The following is a 24,338-nucleotide window of genomic DNA, read 5'->3' as shown; positions in this document are numbered from 1 at the left end:
TTATTACAACACAACCCGCTGCCATTTTGAGGAGGTTGCTGAGCGCAGCACATTTGCTGAAGAGGCCTCCCGGCACTGCGTCGAATAAAATGGATGCCTCATTTCTGTTGCTCTGGACTGAGCGGCGCTGCAGCTGACAAGTTTAACAGCATTGGTTTCGTTCAAGCCCCTTCCACACACGAGAGACATTAATGTCATCATAAATTTCTTAAGGACCTGCACGCAGCTTACGTTTACATTAAACTGGCCATATCATGCTTTGCTCTGTTTCCTGACTTATCTACTGTGTTATTATGCTCAATTACTATGGAGCCAAATCAAGGCCAAAAGTTTTGCTAATTTGAAAATAAAATTTGAACCTGAAAATTCTTTTTTACAGTTTCAATTTTATTTTTTTCAGTATCAGATCTTTTTTTCAGTTTCAAATCTTTTTATTTCAGTTTCAAATCTTTTTTTCAGTTTCAAATCTTTTTTTTTTCAGTTTCACGTGTTTTTTTTCAGTTTCACATCTTTTTTTTTTCAGTTTCACTTCTTTTTTTTCAGTTTCAAATTTTTTTTTCAGGTTCAGACTTTTGGCCCCGATCTGGCGTGGGGGGCGTGGCATCAACTGAGAGGGGCGTGGCATCATGAGTGACAGCAGAACAGAGAAGGCGGGGGACACTGAAAAAAATAAAATTGAAATTGTAAAAAATTATTTTCAGGTTCAAATTTTATTTTCAAATTAGCAAAACTTTTGGCCTTGATTTGGCTCCATAGATTACCATCTTAGATGTGACCAAAGGTTCAAAAAAAATATGTTGTAGTATTCTAATGCACAAAATACTGGGTTTTCAGGGTGGTGAGAATGCTTTTTTTTTCTAGCCTTGGCTCTTTATGATGTCATCGAGGACCAAAAACCTTCGTATGGTCATATCCCCCCAGGCAACGCATGGATAAGGAAGGAGAGCGACCGGCTGACCACAGCTCGCTGTAGCTGAAGCTTTCTCTCTTTCTAGGCCAGCAATGAAACTAAAGTTTCTGTTGGGTTTTTTTCCAACACTTTATGGAGAACTGTTTTCTCAAAACCGCCCAGTACGCTGCTGGATTTGCAGAAAGATTGATGCTGAAAGTCTGTGCTGTTCTGGCGCTACAGAGGCTTGTGAGTTTGAACCACAAGTGGTTAGTAAACGGCCTGTGCTGCTAGAGGGGGTAGTGCGTGTGTGTGTGTGTGTGTGTGTGTGTGTGTGTGTGTGTGTGTGTGTGTGTGTGTGTATTTTACAGCAGTGATTATACCTGCGGTCTCACACTTGAATGCTCTGTTTCTTTGAGACTTGAAAGCCTCTCATGCAGAAACGGATCGGTTCGACAGATGATCGGTGTGATGGAGTGTGGTTTTGGCTCATAGGCAGAGCGGTGTGGCAGCTGAGTGTGAACCAGATGATTTCACTCAGCTCGTTACCATCTCCCTGTTTTGTACCGTGATTTGTGAAAAGAGTGTTGTTCTGACAATCAACGGGCCTTTGTTGCTGGAGGAACCTAATTAGATGTATTCTGTTGCGCAGCCCAAACTGGTGGCCAATATGGTGGCAAATTTAGTTTGGTTTGGTGACAATATTGTGAAGTTTTTTATGTTGTGGCTGCAGATCTTTTCTAACCTCAGTTTGCATTTTACCGTACGTCTCACACCTACACTAATTAAACAGGCATGATACAAACAAACAATATTAACACGAGTGAAAGAAATCCCATCTGTAACATTGGAACGTTGCTTGTGTATTAAAAGGTGTATTAATAGGAGTATATACTGAACAGACATATCCTGTAAGGTTTGTTGTGCTGTTTATGTTCATATTCTCATTCTGATTCAGTTCATGTTGAGAATTGAAGGTGTTGATATCCATTTAAGGAAAATGTTGAAACTGATTAATTAGAATAGACAAATGAATATGTTGGAAGTGTGTGTGTCTGATCACCAAGATCGGTGCATTGTTGGCTCCGCCCATGAGAAGGCCTCCAGAGATTCAACCAATCACAAAACACTTGAGCCAAATCTGCTCGTGTTCAGGAAGAGCCTCATTTTCAGGATGAGCTTCATTTTCAGGAAGAGCCTCGTTTTCAGGAGGAGCCTTGTTTTAGAGGTGTCAAAGTCTGGAATAGTTGGTACCATATTGCAAAACATTGTAGGTCCCTATCCATGTTCAAAAGTCGCTCAAGAGAGCATTTAATTCAAAAATGTAGTCAAGAAAGCTCTTAATGTTCTTTTGCACTTCATATTCTGTGTTGCCATTTGTTCAGCTTAATACTCATATTTTCATGATCATGTGTACAGTAATTTTTTTTAATTTTTTTTTTTATTATTATTATTAGGGCCCGAGCACCTTCAGTGCGAAGGCCCTATTGTATCTGTAGGAATTTTTTTTCTTTCTTTCTTTTTTCTTCTGACGGAAGGAGGGCCTTTTTGCCCCCCTAAACGTGCCCAAAAAGTCACCAAATTTTGTATGCAAGTCAGGCCTGGCGAAAAATTTTATATTTAATGGTTTGCATTCATGGGCGTGGCAAAATGGCTCAACAGCGCCCCCCGGAAAACTTTGTGCCTCAAGCCCCACGATACGGTTTGACATACATGCACGAAAATCGGTACACACCTGTATCATGGTGCAACTTAAAGAAAAGTCTCCTGGCGTCATGTCGAGAAACCGAACAGGAAGTCGGCCATTTTGAATTAATCGTGTCATTTTGGCGAAATGTATGCCTTCCTTCGGCAATTAATACGGCCCGAACCGTAACGTGCACCCAAGTGTGTTATACATCAAAATGTGCGTCTCCATCCTGCGACACCACGCATTACTTTTCTCTTTCAAAAGCGTTACCGTGGCGATGCTAGACGCCAAAAAGCGCGCCCACCCTTCATCTGATTGGTTCAGATAGAAAAATCTTTGCGCCTCAAGCCCCACAATACGGTTTGGCGTACATGAACAAAAATCGGTACACACCTGTGTCATGTCGCAACTTAAAGAAAAGTCTCTTGGCGCCATGGCCAAAACGGAACAGGAAGTCGGCCATTTTGAACATTCTGAATTAATCGCGTAATTTTGGAGCAATATATGCCATTCCTTCGAGAGTTAATACGGCCCGAACCGTATCGTGAACCCAGATGTGTTATACATCAAAATGTGCGTCTCCATCCTGCGACTACGTGCATTACTTTTCTCTGTCAAAAGTGTTACCGTGGCGACGCTAGACGCCAACAAGCGCACCCCCCCTTCATCTGATTGGTCCATATTCGATAGTTCCCCAAAAGTCACCAAATTTTGCATGCAAGGCAGGCCTGGCGATAAATTTGATATTTCATGGTTTGTATTAATGGACGTGGCAAAATGGCTCAACAGCGCCCCCCGGAAAACTTTGTGCCTCAAGCCCCACAATACGGTTTGACGTACATGCACGAAAATCGGTACACACCTGTATCATGTCGCAACTTAAAGAAAAGTCTCTTGGCGCCATGGGCGAAACCGAACAGGAAGTCAGCCATTTTTAATTAATTGTGTAATTTTGGCGCAATTTATGCCATTCCTTCGGCAATTAATACGGCCCGAACCGTAACGTGAACCCAGGTGTGTTATACATCAAAATGTGCGTCTCCATCCTGCGACTACGCGCATTACTTTTCTCTTTCAAAAGTGTTACCGTGGCGATGCTAGACGCCAAAAAGCGTGCCTCCCCTTCATCTGATTGTCCATATTTGATAGTTCTCCAAAAATCACCAAATTTTGCATGCAAGAGACAATTGATAATTTGTTTTGATAAATTGATATTTCATGGTTTGCATTAATGGGCGTGGCCTAACGGCTCAACAGCGTCCCCTGGAATACTTTTCTCTGCAATAACTTTTGAATGGTTTGACATAAAGAGTCGTGGGTGGTGTCATGGGACTCGGTATTGAGTCCTTGACCATAATTGGTGAAAATTAGCCCCGCCCCTTCTTCTGATTGGTTGTCCCTATTTCCTGCTATAACATTTGAATGGTTTGACATAGAGAGTCGTGGGTGGTGTCATCAGATTCTGTATGGAGTCCTTGACCTTCATTGGCCTGAATTAGCCCCGCCCCTTCTTCTGATTGGTTGTTCCTTTTTTCTGCCATAACTTTTGAATGGTTTGACATAGGAAGTCATGGGTGGTGTCATTTCTGATATGCTTATGGGGGGCGGTGGCCGTGAGTGCGAGGGCCCGTTCATCGCTGCTTGCAGCTTTAATTTTTTTTATTATTTTATTTTCATTCATGTTCTACATGCAATTTTTATGATTTATTTTTATTTTTATGATTCTATATCCTCATAAGGATTTTGTTAAATGTTATTAGGTGGGGGCTCCTCATAAGCCTACTGGCTTGCTTGCTCCTCCCTGCACAGTTTCTTTTAACTGAACTTACTTGTGTAATGTTCTTTTTTTTATGTTATGTGCTAAATAAACTAAACTAAACTAAACTAAACTTCAGGAGGGGCCTCGTTTTCAGGAAGAGCCTCGTTTTCAGGAAGAGCTCTATGTTGAGGAGGACCCTCGTGTTCAGAAAGAGCCTTTCTCCTGAAAACGAGGAACCTGACGAGGAGCCTCATTTTCAGGAAGAGCCTGTCCTTGGGAGTCTTTGTCCTTGCTGTTCAGAAATAATTACAGGCTTGCCGAGTTATGCTGATTAGAAAGTTACTTTAGATCTACCAGAGATCAGAGTGTGACTACTTTTAATTTCCTTGCATCTTCATTTAAACACGCCTCCAGTTGTGATGGAGAGAGCTGCCATGTCCGTCGCATTGACCAAATAAACTACTTTGACCGTTTTATTACATTTAAAAGTAACAAAGTTGTGAACAGCTGGAAAAATCATTCACTTCATCTGGGATCGCTGTTGAGGGAACGGCCAGTCTGAATAACGGATCTCCAGTCTGTAGCTGGGTGACGGCAGCAGATGTTAACAGGGTCCAGCTGAGCTTGACTGCTGTTGCAGATTGTTCCAGCAAAAGCAGCAGGAAGTTCATTCACTCACAACTGCTGTCGGATTTTCAGCTCTGCCTCCAGCCTGCTGATGTACAGTAGAGTTGATATTTATATTTGTTTAATCCACCTCATTACTCTTGCTGCACGGGGTCCAAACATTTTCATGGTGCAACTTCTGACTGAAGGTCATTACTTTTTCTTCAAAACACTTCAGGTAAAGAATCTGAGGTCTAGGTAATTTCCACATTTTAGCAGATAAATACCAGCCTTTAACTGAGACCTGTGTTTTTTCTATTGTGAATATGAAGACGAACATTGTGAAGAATGTGGCATCAGAGGCATGTAGCAGGTTTGTAAACAAAGATTCTTTTGTTTTGTTGCTTAAAAGGCGTCCTTTTAACAAATTAACGCAGTGTTTCCTCCTGCTGCGCGGCAGCCTGAAAATAAGTGAAGCTGGCAGGCAGCAGGTGAGGCAACCGCAGCATCCGGTGACTCAGCGCTGCTGGAGACCGACTCAGGGCTAAATACTTAAACAGTGTAATTGGTGGGTTTTCATTTGTGAGGCGGACACCAACATGACTCCAGCTGAATGCTAATCTCTGTTTGCGTCTGCTTGTGTCGTACGTAGTCGAATGTTTCTTTCCATGCCGGCCATGAATATTTAATGAGGCAATTACACACAAAGCTCCCAGCACCTTCAAGGAGGGCGACATGTTCGCATTGCTTTTCATCTTTTAGAGGTTATTGGGCGGGGTTGAAGGAGGTGGTGAGCAGTAACGTGCAGCACCGAGAGCAGAATATGGTGGAAACATAGAGACGGGGTCTCTGCCCGTCCTCGCGCAGCTGTCCGGTCCTTTGTGATCGTCGGGTTAGTGCTACATATGCTCGTCTGCACGATGTACAAATGTTTGAGAGGAGTCTCCACAGGGCAGTCTGAGAGGCGGACGCTTGACATCTGTTAGGCATCCATCCTCCTCGGCCCGAGCAAGCCTTCGCGGTAGGACGTCAGAGCAGACGCAGGCTCGTTGCCTCTGGCTGCAGGAACGCTGCAGGACATATTTTCACCCTGCAGCTATTGGACTCTGTAAAAGCTCCTATTTCAGCTAGAGAAACAGATAAAATGGAAACATTCTTATCTGCGTCACGGCGCTGGAACTGTTCTGGTCATGTTATCCTCAGTGTTTATTTGTTAAATAACCTGTAATCTGAAAAATGTAGGACCGTATAAATTGCAAAATTGTAAAAAAATGCAAAAAATTGTAAAAATGCAAATAAGAAATTACGTAATAGATTTTAAATTGAACTTCAGAAACTTCAGGACCAGTACCAGCTTCCTCCTCATCCAAGTCTCCTAAGATCGGCCTGATAATTTAAGACATTGACAATGATTTCTTCAGTCAAAGATATGTGATTACCGTATTTTCTGGACTATAAGCCGCTACTTTTTTAACTTTTTGTTTTGAACCATGCGGCTTATACAAAGCTTATACAAAATAAATGCAAAGAAGAATACGCTACTTCTTCTTTAGCAGATAGAAGTAGGTAGAAGCAGATTTCAAACAGATAAATAGATAAATAAATACCGGTTATTTTCTCTTGGTTCTGTCCTGTTTTAATCAGCAAAGTTGCTGCCGTGTTAAAAGACACTGTTAGGAAAGGATCTATTTAGGTACAAACATGTACATCATTTACAGTTCAAAATCCTTCTGTACATGTAGTAAATATCTAATCTAACAACATAAATATATGCGGCTTGCATATCTTTGTTTTTAAATAGAGCGGATGTGGCTTGTATGCAGGTAAGGCTTGTATATCTTTTTTTTTATAATTTTTTAAAAAATAGAGCGGATGCGGCTTATATGCAGAAAATACAGTAATTTAGCTTGTGTGGTGGACGAACGTTGCTGCTCATACGTCTATAAAAAATAGACAAAGCCGGGTCAGGTTACGTCTCATAACCAGAACTCCTAGAGCGTTGAAGATATTACCAGCAGGAGTGAAAGAGGACATGACGTTAGCTGCTGTGAGAGACGAGGAGAGGATGCCAGTACATCCAGCTCTGGCCTGCATCCTTCTCCTTTTATACACACAGAAGCTCGTCCCGATTCACTGAATCGTTAAGGACTCTCCGCTGCTGCAGAAGAAATATGTGAATCCGCTGCTTTCTGGTTTTTTAAGAAACACTCTTTTTTGAACATTTCAATGACTTTTGCACGTATTCACCGGCAAAGTGGAGCATGTTTTCTGGTCCTCGGCCTTTCATGGATACAGCCTTTTATACCGACTCGTTGCTGCAATCGCCTGTCCATCACCTGTCCATCACCTCCTTTTGCTTTGTAGCATTAAACATGCCGCTGTACCAACTACTTTTGGATTTGACGTGAAAATATAAGCCATGAAATATGTTTGGGATGAGAATTTCTTCTTTCTGCCCGAGAATTACAGACATTATCTATAGTGATGCACCGATTGTTCGGTAACCGAAATTGTTCGGCCGAAAATGGCAAAAAAACACTTTCGGTGTTCGGTGGAATAAGTGGGAAAAAAACCGAACAATTAATAACGACCTTGTAATATAAGGAAATAGACTGGCCGCTCCGTCCCGTAACTGTTGCGCACCACACAAACAACATAAATCAATCTATTACAGGTGCGTTTAGATGACGAAATCAAACAATGAAGAGCGTGGAGTGAAGTGGTGCGGTGCAAACATGTCAACAGTGTGGAAGTATTTTAGAGTGGCAAAGAATAATACAAGAATGGCTGTTTGCAATGAATGTTCTGCTCAAATATCTAGAGGGGCACATCTGCAAAGTCTTTCAGCTACAAGTTTGATTTATCATTTGAAATGATAAAAATCCCTGAGCGCTTTAATGCATTTTTATTGTTTTAAGGCCTATGTTACAATGTTCAGTCAGTTAAGCCTAACGTAAGCTCAAAGATGGCCAAAAAATGTATTTTGCTAATTTATTTATTTTAAGTTATTGTTCTTTGCTGGTATAATGTCTGCTGGAATATTTAAGAAATGCTGGGAAATTAAAAAATTTTCAGTTTTTTATGTTAAACAAATGTTTTCTACCTTGTAATTTTGTAAAAGATTTTTTTCTTTTAAAAGCATGCCTAAATCAAATTTATTTGATTTATGCAATGGTGAAAAAATTGGCAAAATAAATGAAAAACTGCGAAGAACCATGTTCGGTATTGTTCGGTATTGGGCCAAGTGTTTATTATTATTTTCGGTTTCGGTTTCGGCCACAAATTTTCATTTCGGTGCATCACTAATTATCTATGAAACAGCAAAGAACCCAGAGCTCCTTGCCTCCTCTCCAAAACAAACTAGACACTCAAAGATCTGGAAGCCCATGAAAATGCTGAAGAGTTCTGGCCATTCAGCACCAACGCCTTACAAAACCTCAGTGAAAGGCTTGTTTTAACGAGCACCTCCTTATCCGTTCCTGTGTCGTTCCCTCGTACGATCCCTCTGTGCCGGCTGAACCGGCTCCTACTAGTTCCAAGGCAGCGGCGGTCTCAGAGGTGCAGGCGCTCTCAGACAAAATCAGCAGGGTCATTTGGAGCATCACTTTTAAGCCCCCGGCGCCAGCTTTTATTACAGCTCGTCTTTTAAAACTCTCCTTGAAAACAACCCACTTCGTGGGAATCTGCTTGGCTTCCTCCGTCATTTAAGACGTTTGACCCTGCGGATCCGAACAACGATGGGCTCGTCTCCAGCTCGTTTGTCTTTGCCGAGGTTCTGGACTCCCTCCAGAGTGAACAACTGAAGAAGTTTCTATGAATTTAGAACATCTAATTAGGTGTTACATCATTTATTTATGTACTTTTTGGAATAATGCATAGTGCCGATTAAGCAGGCCTGAAAATGATCGGAGCTTTTTCCTAAATCCTTGGAACGCTTGTGTTACCACAAACCTTAAAAAAATATTCGTCATTCGGGCCAGATGCTTGGCTTTGCTGCAATGTTTTCATCTACTGAGGTATTCTTTGTCTGCTCCCATCTTGCTTACCGTACTTACAGACGTCGCCTTCTGAGAAGCGAGAGAAAGTTACCATGTTCCCAAGATGCATGTCTCGTATCTTTTTATAAAGCCTGAACTGAGGCAGAAAACAAGACATTTAATGAGTTGAATCTCAGGAATCTGGCTGCTGTGAATGCCTGGTTTTAAATAAGTCCGAGGCGTCTATATGTACCTTTGTTGAACTGTGGGGAGGAAATATTCTGCTTGTTTATGTCTTTTACTTTTGATGTTGATAACTGCCGTTGTGTGCTTCACCATACATATACACATATACAGTATACATATATATACATACAGTACATACATACATACATACATACATACATACATACATACATACATACATACATACATACATACATACATACATACATACATACATACATACATACATACATACACACATACATACATACATACATACATACATACATACATACATACATACATATATATACACACATACATACATGTATATTTTTCATTTATGCACATTGTTCTGAGTGTAGTTTGTGTATGTGTGTATGTGTGTACAGTTGTGTAGCTGCGTAGCACCTGCTTAATCTCTTTAACTAAATTCAGAAGACTAAATAAGTTATTTAACTTTATTTTATCCTTAATATTATCATTATTGCTTGTAGGTATGACATCAGTAATGACCCATATAGAAAAAAACAAACTTGGTCCATACTTGCAGTTTTCTTTGGACTAGGGCTGTTCGATTAATCGATTTTAAATCGTAATCGCGATTATGTAATTAGAATGATGTTAAAACGTGAAAATCGTAAAATCGATTTAAAAAAATTTTTTTTTTCTTTTTTTTTTTTTAACCTTGTCTGCACACATATTAATGATTGATACCATATTAATGATTGATGGAAATACCTCTCAATACCTGCGACAAGTGCCCCATGGGAGAGGCTCTTTAGTGTAGGAGGGGGCGTTGTAACATGCCACCGGGCATCCCTCAAGCCAGATGCGGTAGACCGGCTCGTGTTCCTTGCAAAAAACTTGCAAATGTGAATATCAAATGTAATGACTGACATTACACACCTCTACCTCCTTCATGGGTTGCATTATTATTTAGCATGCAAAGACCCAGTTTAGTTTAATTAGAAAATGTCTTGTTTTATTTAATTGGATATATAACTTACCGTATGTTTGCAAGTGCTGATTTGCTGATTTTTTTTTTCCAGAGATAAAACCTTATATTTTATTATATTTTTTAAAACTTTTTTTTCAACTTATTTTACAGAGTTTTGCACTTTATTCATTCATTTTTGGTTTAATAAGAGCAAAGTTTGCACTTAAAGCCCAATGGGGCAAATGTTCAATAAAAAAACAGCATATTTGAAATCATTTCTTTGCCTTTTGTCAATTCACAAAATAATCGTAATCGTAATCGAAAATCGGATTTTGAGAGAAAAAAATCGAGATTTTATTCTTGGGCAAAATCGAACAGCCCTACTTTGGACTGACAACATCGACGTAAACACCAGACACGATCCATCCCCTCATGTTATTAGGGCCCTTGGCCCACGCCGGGCCCTCACAGCACCTGGCCTATCCCATGTCAGTACTAGCCAACTATATTTAGCCCACACGTGGAACATTAAGCACCAGACCCAAACCCATGTTGGTCTCGCTTGGGACACGCCTGGCAGCCGCAGCACTGGCTGCTGCTGTAACTGAGCTTCAGGTAACAAAGGTTACCAAGATCAAATGTACATGTTTCCTCTATACGTTTTAGTTTTCTTAGTTTCTATGAGTTTTGATGTCGGTGCAGATTGTTTGAACACCATGAGTGAGGGTACACGTTTAGTCAGAACTGTGAAAGGTGAACGCTGACTGTGAACAGAGTGATGTCGGATGTCATTCGACTAAACCGTGGGTCTGTTGCCTCAAGACGGAAGCGTTGCTTCTGTTACGTCCTAAGGAAAGCTTTTCATGCAACGAAGGCACACAAAAACAGCCAGCGTTGGGCTGGGAGTTAGTTAGCATCTCCCTCGGACGTTTCCTGACGCGTTCGTCTGGGATGGGCATCTACATTTTCCTTGAGGTCTGACCAGGAAGGCCTCCAATGAGAGGTTCTAATAAACTTAATTCATCAACTAAGGAAATGGCTCATTAACTCGCAAATAAATAACTATAAAGGCGCCGTCATTAATTTCTCCCCCATGTTTGCAGGAAACCTTTCCCTGTATAGTATGCCACCAAATCTGTAGCCTATTAAACATATTCTTATGCCGTATGCATATTCTATAAATATCCTTTCACATATTCAGTACAGTTTGGGAAAAAAAAGTTTGTGGCGGATCTTTTTCATCTTATGTCCTGTTTATTGTTATTCTATTGTCTGAGTTACATCCAGTTATTTTTAAACTGCTGCATCTGGTGATTTAAAAATAACAACATTTGGTGTTTGCAGGAAAAAGTTTGTTTATTTTCATGAAGTGCACTCAGGTCACTCAGGACCCATTTGGTTACGCGTTTCAGTGCAGCGTCTGAACACGTGCTAAGTAGCGGCCACTTGTGATCGGAGCTCACAGGATGCTTTGCCATGTACGGTCCCAATGGGCTCATATTCAGGGTTATAATAATGCAAACAGCCCAATTTGAGTTGTGAGTTTTGTGAGTAAGAAGGAGAATATCTGAGCATGAAAACATGAGGCCTGCTCTTAATACCAAACATTTATGTTCTTGATTAAGATCCATTGTTTCCATCTCCCCTGTTGGTGGGTATAACCTCCTACTAGGGCTGTTCGATTTTGCCCAAAAATAAAATCTCGATTTTTTTCTCTCAAAATCCGATTTTCGATTACGATTACGATTATTTTGTGAATTGACAAAAGGCAAAGAAATGATATTCAAATATGCTGTTTTTTAATTGAACATTTGCCCCATTGGGCTTTAAGTGCAAACTTTGCTCTTATTAAACCAAAAATGAATGATTAAATTGCAAAACTCTGTAAAATAAGTTGAAAAAAAGTTTTAAAAAATATAATAAAATATAAAGTTTTATCTCTGAAAAAAAAAAATCAGCAAATCAGCACTTGCAAACATACAGTAAGTTATATTTCCAATTAAATAAAACATGACATTTTCTAATTAAACTAAACTGGGTCTTTGCATGCTAAATAATAATGCAACCCATGAAGGAGGTAGAGGTGTGTAATGTCAGTCATTACATTTGCTATTCACATTTGCAAGTTTTTTGAAAGGAACACGAGCCGGTCTACCGCATCTGGCTTGAGGGATGCCCAGTGGCATGTTACAACGCCCCCTCCTACACTAAAGAGCCTCTCCGATGGGGCACTTGTCGCAGGTATTGAGAGGTATTTCCATCAATCATTAATATGGTATCAATCATTAATATGTGTGCAGACAAGGTTAAAAAAAAAAAGTGAAAAATCGATTTTACGATTTTCACGTTTTAACATCGTTCTAATTACATAATCGCGATTACGATTTAAAATCGATACCTACCTCCTACAGTCCAAAGTCACGCATGTCAGGATGTCTGGGGAGTCTAAACGAGCCATAGTGGTGAATGTGCATGTAGTCCCGATAACCTGCCCAGGTGTATGACAGCTGGAACAGGCTCCGCCCCCAAAACACTGAACCGCTCTGAAGCTGAGATGCACTCACCGAGTATTCCTCCACGCACAAGTTTAAATTTTACTTGTGCAGCTTGTGTTTTGCCATCTACGTTAATGAAGGGAGCGCTCCAGGCTGACATTTGTAGGTCTGCTGTATCGGGTCCGAACCCAATCAATACAGGTGCAAAACCTGCTGGAGCAACACATTTGCATGCAGACCCCAAACTGTCGTGGTGGATATTTTTCACATTCCCTCAAAACATTTTTTGAAATCCCCCCCAGGCTAGAGGGATAGAGAATCGGAGAGTTGCCAGTTTGGAGAAATACTCCAGAGAGGTAATCCTTTCAGCAGAATCCTCGCTCAGAAGAACCCAGACTTGACTTTCTCTCTCAATCGGCACCTCTCTCATCCCTCGATACATTAGATGTGATGAAACAACAACCAACACATTACTCTTGCTTTGCTTGGGAAAATAAAACATCCCCTTCCATCATTCTGTCTTTTCCTACTGACATAACAGGCAGTTATGTTTGCATTTCCTCCAACTGTGAACAAGCTGGGCTCAGAAAGCAGGTAGTCTGATATCTGACAAAGGAGAAGATCTTCCTCGGGGCAAACACGGCAGAAAGTGGCAGTTTGCATGTTTGTTACGCTCTTAGAAACGCTCCCCTCTGGATGTAGACGTTAGCGGAGCCGGTGGGTCTGCAGGGGCCCCCAGCTGTGCGGGATAATGAGGGGGAGCACGCCACCCAGGACAGTAGGGAGCGGCTCGTTAGCATAGTCGTCAGCTAGAAAAGGTTTAATTGGGCGATCCAGTCAGCTTGTTTGTCTCTACAGGACAGCATGTCAGGGACTTTCAGGCCGCCGGGCAGACAACATGCGGCCGCCCTCAAATTAACAGCGAGAGCAAGTCCTCTGTGCTGCCAACTTTGACAACGTTTGACATTCAACAGTCAGACCTTGGTTGTTGAACGTCAGCTCTGTGTGAGAACCGTCTTCTTAATTAATTAAAGTGGAGGCAAGACATTCAGCCACTACTTTACCTGTCTTTCATGTTGCACGCGTCAAACTGAAGCTCATTATAACTTCCCAGCAATCCTTGCTGCACAAGACTCAGATTCACTGGCTGGTTGTTGATGGAAATGAGCTGCATGCAGCCCTGAAATGCCGGCGTCTGGACCCGACACTCCATGGGAGGACAGCCTGCACGGACATAAAGAGGCAACATTTGCGTCAGTTGCAGGAAATGTTCAGAGACGGTGTGGATGACAGCCGCGGCGTGGGAACTCACTGACCTCCGAAGTGGAAGCTGCCTCTCGATTCCACGTGTTCCCACAGCTCGATGTTGGAGGAGGCTTCGCCGTCCAGAGTCAGGAGGATCTGAAGATCCCGGCTGGTGACGCTCACCGAGTGCCACATCCCATCGTTCACCGTGCGCCCTAAACAATGTTTCACATGCATATTAGTCCTGAGATGATTCTCAAAAAAATATGTGATTCTGAAATTGAAAGAGTATCTGATATAAAATTCTTAGGGGTTGTTATTGATTGTAAATTAACATGGAAACAACATATTAGATACATAAAAGGAAAGATTTCAAAGTCAATAGCAATCCTGTATAAGTCTAGAAATATATTAAATCATAAAGCACTACATTTAATTTATTGTTCATTAATATTACCTTATATATCATATTGTGTAGGAGTTTGGGGCTCGACGTATAAGACAACAGTAAATGCTATAGTGCTATTACAAAAACGAGCCATACGTATTATTAATAGGGTAGGATATTATGAACATACAAATCAATTATTTATAAAATCCCATATTATGAAATTTTATGATTTGGTTTATTATAAAATAATGCAAATAATGTATAAAGTTAGATTAAAGTTACTCCCTGTCTGTGTACAACGTTTTTTCTTAGTATATGAGTCAAATTATAATTTGCGTTTTGTTTGTAAATTTGTAATACAAAAAGCTAGAAAAGAGACTAAAAGGAGATGTATATCTGTTGTGGGAGTTAAATTCTGGAATGAAGCTAATATAGATTTACGAATGTGCAGCTCATTTTCAGTTTATAAAAAAAAGATTTGTAGAGCAATCTTTCAAAGTTACAAAGGTTAATATTTGTTTTTGTTTGCTGCTGTTCTTTGATGTTTATGTGTATACATATATGGGTGTGTATATGTGTGTGTGTATATATGTGTATGTATGTATGTGTGTATGTATATGTATGTATGTATGTATATATGTGCATATGTATATATGTATATGTATATATGTATGTATGTGTATATGTATGTATATGTTGTGTATGGGTATGCTTTTTTTATATTTTGTATATTATTATGTGTATATAGAAGTATATATATATGTATATATATATATATATATGAAAGCATATAAAAGGATATGTATGAAGGATATATATAAACCTTATTGGTCCTCCTTTTCTGTTTTTTCTGGATTAGTTTTGCTATTGTTTGTTGGTATGTAGGACATGCATTAATATAAGCACTATGCTTCTGCCTGTGCCTTTTCAGTCACTATTTTATTTTGATAATGTTTGTATTCAATGTTTGTTTGGTGAAGTGACTGAATAAAGAATTTCAATCAATCAAATCAATATCAGTGTGACTAACTGATAACATTTCCAAATCATGTGCATTTAATAAAAGCCTAAAGCTAAACCCTTGCATAGAAGTTAAAGATTAAAAACACAGATCGCACCGACGTTCACTGCATTTAAAACATCATCTAGAATATTCTTCTTTCTCCTCAGGCTGTTTGATGTTTGCTTGTGGAGCACGTTTCACTCTGCTGATGTTCAACAGATCTCCCTCTAGTGCTGCTGGATGTGTGGCTCCATTCATTGTTCTGCTAATGGGGCTTTGATTCAGGCCTGCTTCAAACGCCGGGGGGGAAAATTCCTCTCCCAAGGTCCCTTTCAGCCAGCAGCACCCAGAACTCCAACAGCCCTGGGCCTTTTTCAAACGGCAGCAGCTCCTCGGGATACGTCCGTTTTCCTCAAGAAACAATGCTTCAAGGTCAAACCGATCCCCATCCACACCAGCGTTTCGTTTCCATTCAGGAAACGATTTGCAGTCACATTACACCACATGTCACATGCCAATCCATGCTCACCCTGTATACTGTAAGTGCATGAAAGAAACCTGGCCCAAAAGTTGAAGACCATTTGCTGCATGTTGTTCATATAATAGTTCATAATGTTCTTCCGGGAGCCCCAAGGGACAATCTTCCTTTAAAAACAAAAGCCTGAGAGTAGGCCAGGCGTAAAGGGTTAAAGTGGACGGAACCTTAAAGACCCCTGTTCCTTTAAAGAGTTATTTTAATCAGTGTGCAGCTTGTAATCGTCTCATCTCATTACTCCTTTGACAAATTCAATCCCCCAGCAACGGAGGCAGCGAAGCATAAAAAAAAAATAATAATCAAAATACAGCTGTTTTGTGGAAGCAGAAACTCAGGATCCGCCACAACCTCTTTGTTTGTTTCTGGAGTGTGTGTAAGGGGGGGTTAAGTGTGAAAATAAAAATAAAGCTTTAGTGTTTTTCATGTGAAAGCAGTGTTTATTTTCACATTCCAGCATATAAAAGCCATTAGTTTGAATTTATTTTGCCTGTTAAACAGTCCTTATAACTGCATCTACGAATAATTTTTTCTGCAACCTTCTTTGCTTTGGAATAAACATTTCTATTCTTTTTTTCTTTACGGGGGGACGGGGTCACTTTAACTCTGTTTTCTTTTCTTTTTGTTTAATTGCTGCCAGTATTTCTGATGACGGCAGAGAAATTTCTGGAGCTTCCAGCCTCCTCCGCCACAGACTCTCCCTCCTCCGCTGCCACCTTTCTGTCAAGTCTGAAGGTATTTTTTTATCACTTTCATGTTGTATGCAAATGTGGAGCTGTGGAATAGTACCGAGATATCAACAAATATATGAATATTTTTATTGCACTTAACCACACGACTGTAGATGGGCTTTTTTTTTCCTCTCTCAGAAATTAGGAGCTGCTTGGAAAAGCTAAAATTGGATCCAACCAGCCAAATGATCACCTTTGGTTTGGCGGATCTAATTAAAAAGATCACTCAGATTACATGTGGCTGGAACAAGCGCTTCAGAACCGGTTTTTATTTAACAAAATCCCTTCTGTGGCTGAAATCATCCCCCGTCTTTGAAACTAAATCCTGCTCATCCCGCTGAGTGAAAAGAGCTTTCACGTCTCACTCGCAACAAACTGTGTTCTGTAAACACAATAAACTAAATGAATTCCTCGTCTCCAACAAAGTTGAAAGTCAAGTCTCTAGAATCCCACAATGATCTCCTTTGAAGGACGAGGCTGCGTAATTGTCCACACTTGTGATCGTGTGAAAGCAGAAGTCTTCCGATGAAATTCGCCAGCGCTCCCAGTATCCGTGTCGGCATAAACGTCTCTTCATACGTTCTTAAACTGTAAAACGGTCCAAAATTACATTTTGGACCGTTAAATGAGTTCCTCCCTGGTTTCTGCAGCATTCGAGTGTTACTTGAGGATGGCGCTCGAGGGAATCATTACATGCTGTTTGGACCGCGTTCAACAAATGATGAGCCCCGTGCTTCAGAATATGGCGACATTGATGGATCGTCTCCACCGAGGTCCTTGAGGAGGACGAGTCGGAAAACTGCTGCGGCGTTGATCACGTTTGGTTTTGCATGGTTTTGTTACAGCAAAGAGACAGAAACGCCCTCCGTTTACTGGTCGATCAATTTTCCTGCCGATTCTGTGAGTCGATTCTGTGAGAGAAATTCAGGCATTTTGAGAGAAACTGGGAGGAGAGTCACTGCTCCTCCTAGGGATGCAAATTATCGATTATTTCATTAATTGACAGTTGATAACCTTATGGATCGATCATCGATTAGTTGATAAGCGGCGTTTTTCCCCCATCTGAGATACAAACATAATTTTTTTTGCTTATATAAAATACAAAGGACATTTTAATGTATTCCTTAATCAAATATTTATTTGATACAAAAGTAACAAAAAGACATTTTTGTACCACAAGGAATATAATATAAAGTGCACTTCAAGGCTATTAGTAGTAGCAGCAGCCATAATAGTGTCATTTGTGTCAAGCAAATTTTAAGTTCTAGTTACGTTTTAAGTTAGAGTTTTGGCAGTGTTCAAAATAAAATTATGAGACCTGCTGTATTGGAGCACTTTTTCTTTTAGTTAAAACTGTAGCGGGGACAGATGTTTAGAGAAACCTATGTATGTACCGGGTGAAGGCTGATTTATGGTTCCGCGTTACAACAACGCAGACCCTACGCCGTAGGCTACGGCGGCGGCTCTGCGTCGATTTAAGGCGGAACCATAATTCAGGCTTTAGGGGAGCATATCGGAGAACAACCAGAAGAATATAGAGTGGATTAAAAATAAAAGTTAAGCACTGAGCTACATGTGTCTCCCGTCTGGGCCATTGCAGACTCATTGCCTGAGCATGTTACTAAAACCAAACATATCCGCCGTCTCTTTCTTCTAACTTTATGTGCGCGGCGCAGCGCGTTGTGTCGCATTAAATGTGGTCCGGGCGTAATACCAGCTGGTGAAATTAAACGAAAAAAATAAATAAATAAATAGATTAATTGTAATCGTTAATTTTAATCGGGTAATTTCATAACGACAATTAATCGAAAATCGATTAATTATTAACATCCCTAGCTCCTCCACAACGAGGGGGGCCGGTTGAGGTTGCTGGGGCATCTGGTTGTTTAGGGAGCCTCTAGGGAGGTGTTCTGGGCAACCGGGATGAGTTCCCAGATCAGTCCCATTACACACTGAAGGGATTATGTTTCTCGGCCGGCCCGGGAATGCCTCGGTCCGCCCCTGGAGGGCTAGAAGAGGTGACTGGGGTGAGCTGTCTGGATCTTCATGCTCAGTACCCTCCATGCTGTTATTGACTGATATTACGGTCATTAGTGTTTCATTAGCGTTATCCCGAGGCTCATGTTTTTGTTTCATGGCGTCTCTTTTCTGTCCTCTTACTCCCCAAATGCTCAAGGCAGATGTGCCCATCCATGATTCTGATACCGATTCTGACTGAGATGTTTCCCCTATTCAAAAGGAGTTGAAGTCAATGTAGTGAAGATTCAGTGTAATCTGCTGGTCGCTACCAAAGCTAGGCTACTTTTATAGACAGGCATTATTTAAAAGCTATTATAGTGAATTGGGTTGTTTTTGATTGGCTCGTCTGGTATTGATCCTGTTTACTTTCTCCGTGAAGTGCTCTGAAATAAAAATAAACTGATCAGTATTGAACATCAGCTGCAGCTTCATCTTCAAGCTGCAGCTGATCTTCAAAATTTTCTGCGACTATCTTCGTTAAATAATGAAGATAGTCGCAGAAAATTTAATTTTAAACATTTATTTGCCCGAACAACCTTGTTACAACCAAAAACGTAATAACGGCCAATAACGTAATAACTGCCAATAATGTAATAATTTTGGCCATTTCAAATGTAATAAAGCCAGTAGTGTAATAATGTGCCAATAATGTAATAAAACTTTTGAGTCAATAATGTAATAACTTTTTGCCGATAATGTAATAATTTTGTAATAATTTTTTAATACCAGGCCAATAACGTAATAACCAGCCAATAATGTAATGCCTTATTACATTATCGGCAAAAAGTTATTACGTTATTGGCTCAAAAGTTTTATTACATTATTGGCACATTATTACACTATTGGCCTTATTACATTTGAAATGGCCAAAATTATTACGTTATTGGCAGTTATTACGTTATTGGCCATTATTACGTTTTTGGTTGTAACAAACCTTAAAGCAGATGAGCACTTCAATTGTTGGAATTAAGTTATGGAATTCATTCAATTATGATTTAAAGTGCTGTATAAACATATTTCATTTTAAATATAAATTTAAAGAGAAAAAAATAGCAATGTATGTATGAAATAGTCTAAATATATAATATATGCGTATGGAGACAGACAATTTATTTTCTTGTTTTTCTTTTCTTGTGATATTAATTAAGTAATTGTGTAGACCATCTGTTATTATTGTTCAGTTTTCTTTTGAGGGAGGGGCAGGTATAATAAGATTTTCTTCTTCCTGCTCCTTTCTGGTTCTGGAATATGTTTTTGATTGTGTTGTCATTTTACTTGCTTGCTATTTTTCTTTGCATATTTCCATGACCAGAATAAATAAAAATGAAATGAAATGAAATCTGAACAAATCAACATCCGGACCGGACGGACAACCCTCAAGCCTCGGGGGCTTACAAGGGTCAGGCAGTCATGCCAAAAGCATCATTGGAGTTGGTTTTGTTAATCATAAAACATCACAGACTGTTGGGGGAAAAAAAAATGATGCACGTCGCTAAGAGAGCAGCCCTTTCTGTTGGAGGATTGAGCGCCACGGTCCTTGTCTCCTCACTCACTTGACTTTTCGGTGGCATAAGCAACGCAGCCGCGAGCGGCTGCTGCAGAGCATTAATCCGAGCTTCCCGTCGCCTCGTCCCCTCCGACACAGCGAACAGATCTCAGATTGTTGCTGCTTAGAAGAATCAAATATTTGCATATACTTCAAATCCTCGAGCTGTCCTTCTGTCTCGACAAAAGCCAGTCTGATGCGTCACTTCGCAGTCGTTAAAACCCCAGAGCAGATGAGAAGGACGACGGATTTGATCTGAGGCGAGGGAACCAAAAACTCATTTTGTGGGTTGTTTCCCTCTGTGGGGGCGTCCAGATTTGAGTTAAAGGTGTTTTCTTCTTTGCAGAATCGACTTGGACAGAAGACTCGCTCCTGAACTGTCTCCATGTTATTGCTGCAGCTTTAACTGGGGCTTTAAAACCCTTCAAGGCAGAGAGTGATGGGGTCCAAATGCTTCTATTGTCCAACTAGGAAACAAAACGGTTTCATAAACCTGTGAACGCAGGTTAAATTTTGAAAAAGTACACAAAATAAAAAAAAATAGCTGGAAGCCCTGAGGCTCAGTTTAATGATATCCACTGATATTGCTGTTTGTGATGGTGTCGTAATTTTGCAGGGAAGGTGGTGAGGAAGGTGAAAATTAAACTCTTCACATCCCTCCTGTTTTCTGGCCACCCAGAAATATTGGAACAAAAATATATGCTTTTCCACATCACAATTTCACAGTTCAGATTTTTTTTTTAAAAGGGAGCATGTGATACATCTCAGGCCACCGGCTGCAGGTGCGTGTTTCAACTTGAACTGACCCTGAGCCTGATCCAGCGTCCATGTAACCCAGGGTAGCACATTTATCTACCGCAAGTCTGGTTTTCACAGCTGCATCCCAATGTTGGTTTGTGTCTCCAGGACATCCATCACAGAGAAGATTTCTAGTTGTTGCGGGCAATGCACATCATTTTCACAGCGGTATAATGTCAAATTCGGCTATAATTAAGGACTTTACTCCCCCGTCCACCTCCATGTCGGTTCAGGGCGTTCACGCGGGATCAGGGAGATTCACGGACCTGATCCAGGGATTTCTCTCCCTGTGTTTGATATGATAATGCTCCTCTTAGCCGCCTGAATTTGTAACCATCGGAGCTTCAGCTCGATAATAATTTCAGCCGTGACCTCCAAAAATCCTCCCAAGGAACCTTAATGAAACTAACGAACAAATTACGCAGGAGAAACTTCCTATCAGACGAGTGTCATATTATGTCTGCGCTGAATCCATTTGCAGTGAAATCATCCTTCACATGAGAGGACTCCGGGTCCTGAAAGGCTGCAGAGCCAAGGCGGATGCGTCCCACTGCAGACAGGTAATCTAATGCAGCTTCAGGTAAATGATATTAACGGAAATGTTGTCTCTCAGCTGTGGTCGTCCTCTCCTTCAGCTCAGTGCACCTGCTGAGTGTCTCATGTCCCCAAACAATCACACTTATCCGTTTATCTCCAAGAACTGGCTTTTCTTTTCATGGACAAATACAAAGGGCACAAAGGAAGCTGGCTGAAATTATTTGATGGAATATTTGGTTCTGTTTCTTTGCCTAAATGTCTTTTAGTCTTTAAGGTCCTTGAATCTCTCCTCTGTAACCAAACGACAAAATAAATCCTGTCCACAAACAATATTCTCTCTCAAGTTTAACTGTTAAAAAAAAAATCACCACAGTACAACTACAGCAGCATTAAAAGTCTTAGATGGTTTAATTAATAAACTAGACCACCAACAACATTTGACAGCCTGTTTATTGATTTTTAACTAAAGAATTTGATCCTGTTGATCTTAAAATATTGAAGCAACAACTTATTGGATTGACGAAACATAGTTTGGTTTGACAATGTTCTCTCCAACAGAATTCAGTGTTAAGGCTTTCCCTTTAGTTTTCTGACGGTCACTAATGGTGTACCCCAGGGGTCCATCTTAGGACCACTTCCATTTAGTCTTTACATTGACGATATTGACCAGAATGTTATAAATGTCCATTTTCATTGTTATGCAGATGACACAGTCATATATGGTTCAACACCCAGACCCACTCCTGCTCTTTCCCAGAGCAGGAGTGGGCTTGCTTTGCAGCTTGCTTTTAAAGTTGTCCGACAAAATCTGTATTGACATAAACTCATTTTAAAGCCCGTCAAATCTAGATTAATGTTGTTCTCTAATGCCAAAAGAAGGTCAGTAAATCCTCCCCCCATCACCACCTGAGAAGGCTCTGTGATTGAGTGCTCGTCTAATCCTAAATATCTTGTGATTCTAATCGATGACTGTCTGTGTTTGGTGCCTTGTGTTCAGAAGCCGATTCAAAGATTGAGACTGAAGTGAAGTTTTTATTTTAGACTTAAAGGAGCTTGAGGCCGGATTGTGGCAAGATTTATGAAAAAAATCTGTATACATTTTAAGTTTTCTAGTCATAATGTCAGATGAAGCGTTCCAAACCCAAAAGAATGAGCCCTCTAGCTTATCTCTCCTTTGCCTTGAACAGGCTGTGTGCTGCAAAATGTGCTGCAATTCGGTCCCGAATTTCCCGCGCTGTCCTGCGGATGTGACGTCACATGACGCTGCATGCACGTTCTCCCCGTTCTCCCGTGCCGGCTTCACTGTTGGCTGCAGTACCCCCAACGGCCGTCGTGGTGAAGGGTGGCGCTAGAGAGTCTCCTTTCTTAAAAGGAGCCTCAAGCTCCTTTAAGTCCTGCCTTTCATTTCAAGCCAAAAAAAGTGATACAGGCTACTGTACCTTCATGTCTGCGCCAGCCTACAGTGATGTGATTTATGTTCACGTATCGCCACAATGTCCAACTACTCTGGATGCTGTTTATCATGGTGCACCAAATTTTATCACAAACCTCAAAGCTCATCACTGTGTTTTATATGCTCAAATTGGATGGTTTTCATTGTCAGCATGCAGACGGAAATATTGGCATATTTCTATTTATCAATCTATTCCTGGTCAGCTCCCTTTAGTTTTACATTTCCAGACTAAGATCTGCAGAAAACGCACACACACTGATACAGGCTTCCGTCCTAAAATGTATTTTTTCATTAACTCTGCCAAAGGTGTCGACTGAATTGGGACTGATTGGTCGATTTGTCAGCCTCAGTTATGTGAAGCACCCAAACACCTGCACGGCAGCTTTTTCCAGCTTCCTTTCTGAAATAGGCCTCCTGAGGTAAAATACTCGGCTCATAATCAGGGCTTTAATTAATGAGAGTCTCAGGTTTGAAATTAGGGCTTCGAGTGGCTTAAATCATCTCTGACTACGCTGCCTCTGCGTTGAGAGCCGTCCACCGCTGTGACACCACCCAAGCTAAATGGAAGAGATCCTCCTACTATTCTTCTTTACAATTAGATCTTTTATTGTGATCATTCAGTGAATCTGAGCAAGTGTTCCTGCAGGAAGCTAACATGGCTGAAGCGGTGAAGATAAGAGAGCTGGTGTGGGAGAAATTACAGAGCAAGTGAATGTGTAATTTACATTTTTAATGACTGTAATAATACGGCATGAGTGACAAGTGGTGGAGTGTAGGTGTATTGTATTTCAGATTCACTTTCCGTGCAGGTCCAATCAGCTGAGGATGAAGGAAATATATCATTCAGGCAGGAAGCTTGAACATTACAGGCTCATGGCTGTCACTCATTTTTCCCCAGCATAGGAAAACATTCAAGGAACTTTAACGGGAGTATGGGCGCAATCAATATATCCAATCACATCTGGAAACCTCCTTCACTCACAGACATGGGAGCAGATTGCTTTGAAAAACATAATCATGAATCAGGAGTGACAGCCTTTCAATTTCTCAAAATCCTGTAAAATTTATGTTTGATGACTAATGTATACTTTGACAAAGAAAGCCACTTTTCTCAGAGCTCTGGATGCCTTTTGTAATAGGCGATGGTCTAAGACGCAGGTGTCGAACTCCGGTCCTTGAGGACCGATGTCTTGAATGTCTGAGATGTTTCCCTGCTTCAGCACACCCTGATCAGTACTCGAGTTGTAAAATAAAATCAGGGGGGATGGTGGATTTTATCATATGGGGACAGATAATTTGTGCTGATTACAAATAATATAATATATTACAAATAATAGCACTGACCAAAACAATGACAGAAAAGACATAGCAGCAGTTAAATGCAGCCTTCTGTAAGCTTTAAATATCCACTGGGCTTACATCAAATACATCAAAACACAACAATAAAAAACTGTTTTCTGAACTTATCAATATGCCTCTGTCCAATTATTGACAGGATAAGT

General features: G+C 40.6%; 1 protein-coding gene across 1 annotated transcript in view; it reads right to left on the bottom strand.

The window, feature by feature from the left end:
• LOC133446186 (contactin-associated protein-like 5) overlaps positions 1–24,338 on the bottom strand; it is a 202,295-nt gene that overhangs the window by 81,697 nt on the left and 96,260 nt on the right. The window contains exons 9-10 of the mRNA XM_061724108.1: positions 13,898–14,041; positions 13,646–13,805 (exon numbers count right to left, since the gene is read on the bottom strand). Coding sequence (XP_061580092.1) covers positions 13,646–13,805; positions 13,898–14,041 — 304 coding nt within the window. The remainder of the gene's footprint in view (positions 1–13,645; positions 13,806–13,897; positions 14,042–24,338) is intronic.

This window comes from Cololabis saira, chromosome 6 (assembly GCF_033807715.1).
Source record: "Cololabis saira isolate AMF1-May2022 chromosome 6, fColSai1.1, whole genome shotgun sequence".
NCBI lineage: Eukaryota > Metazoa > Chordata > Actinopteri > Beloniformes > Belonidae > Cololabis > Cololabis saira.
The sequence above is the reverse complement of the archived record's forward strand: the minus strand, read 5'-3'. Positions and strand labels throughout refer to the sequence as shown.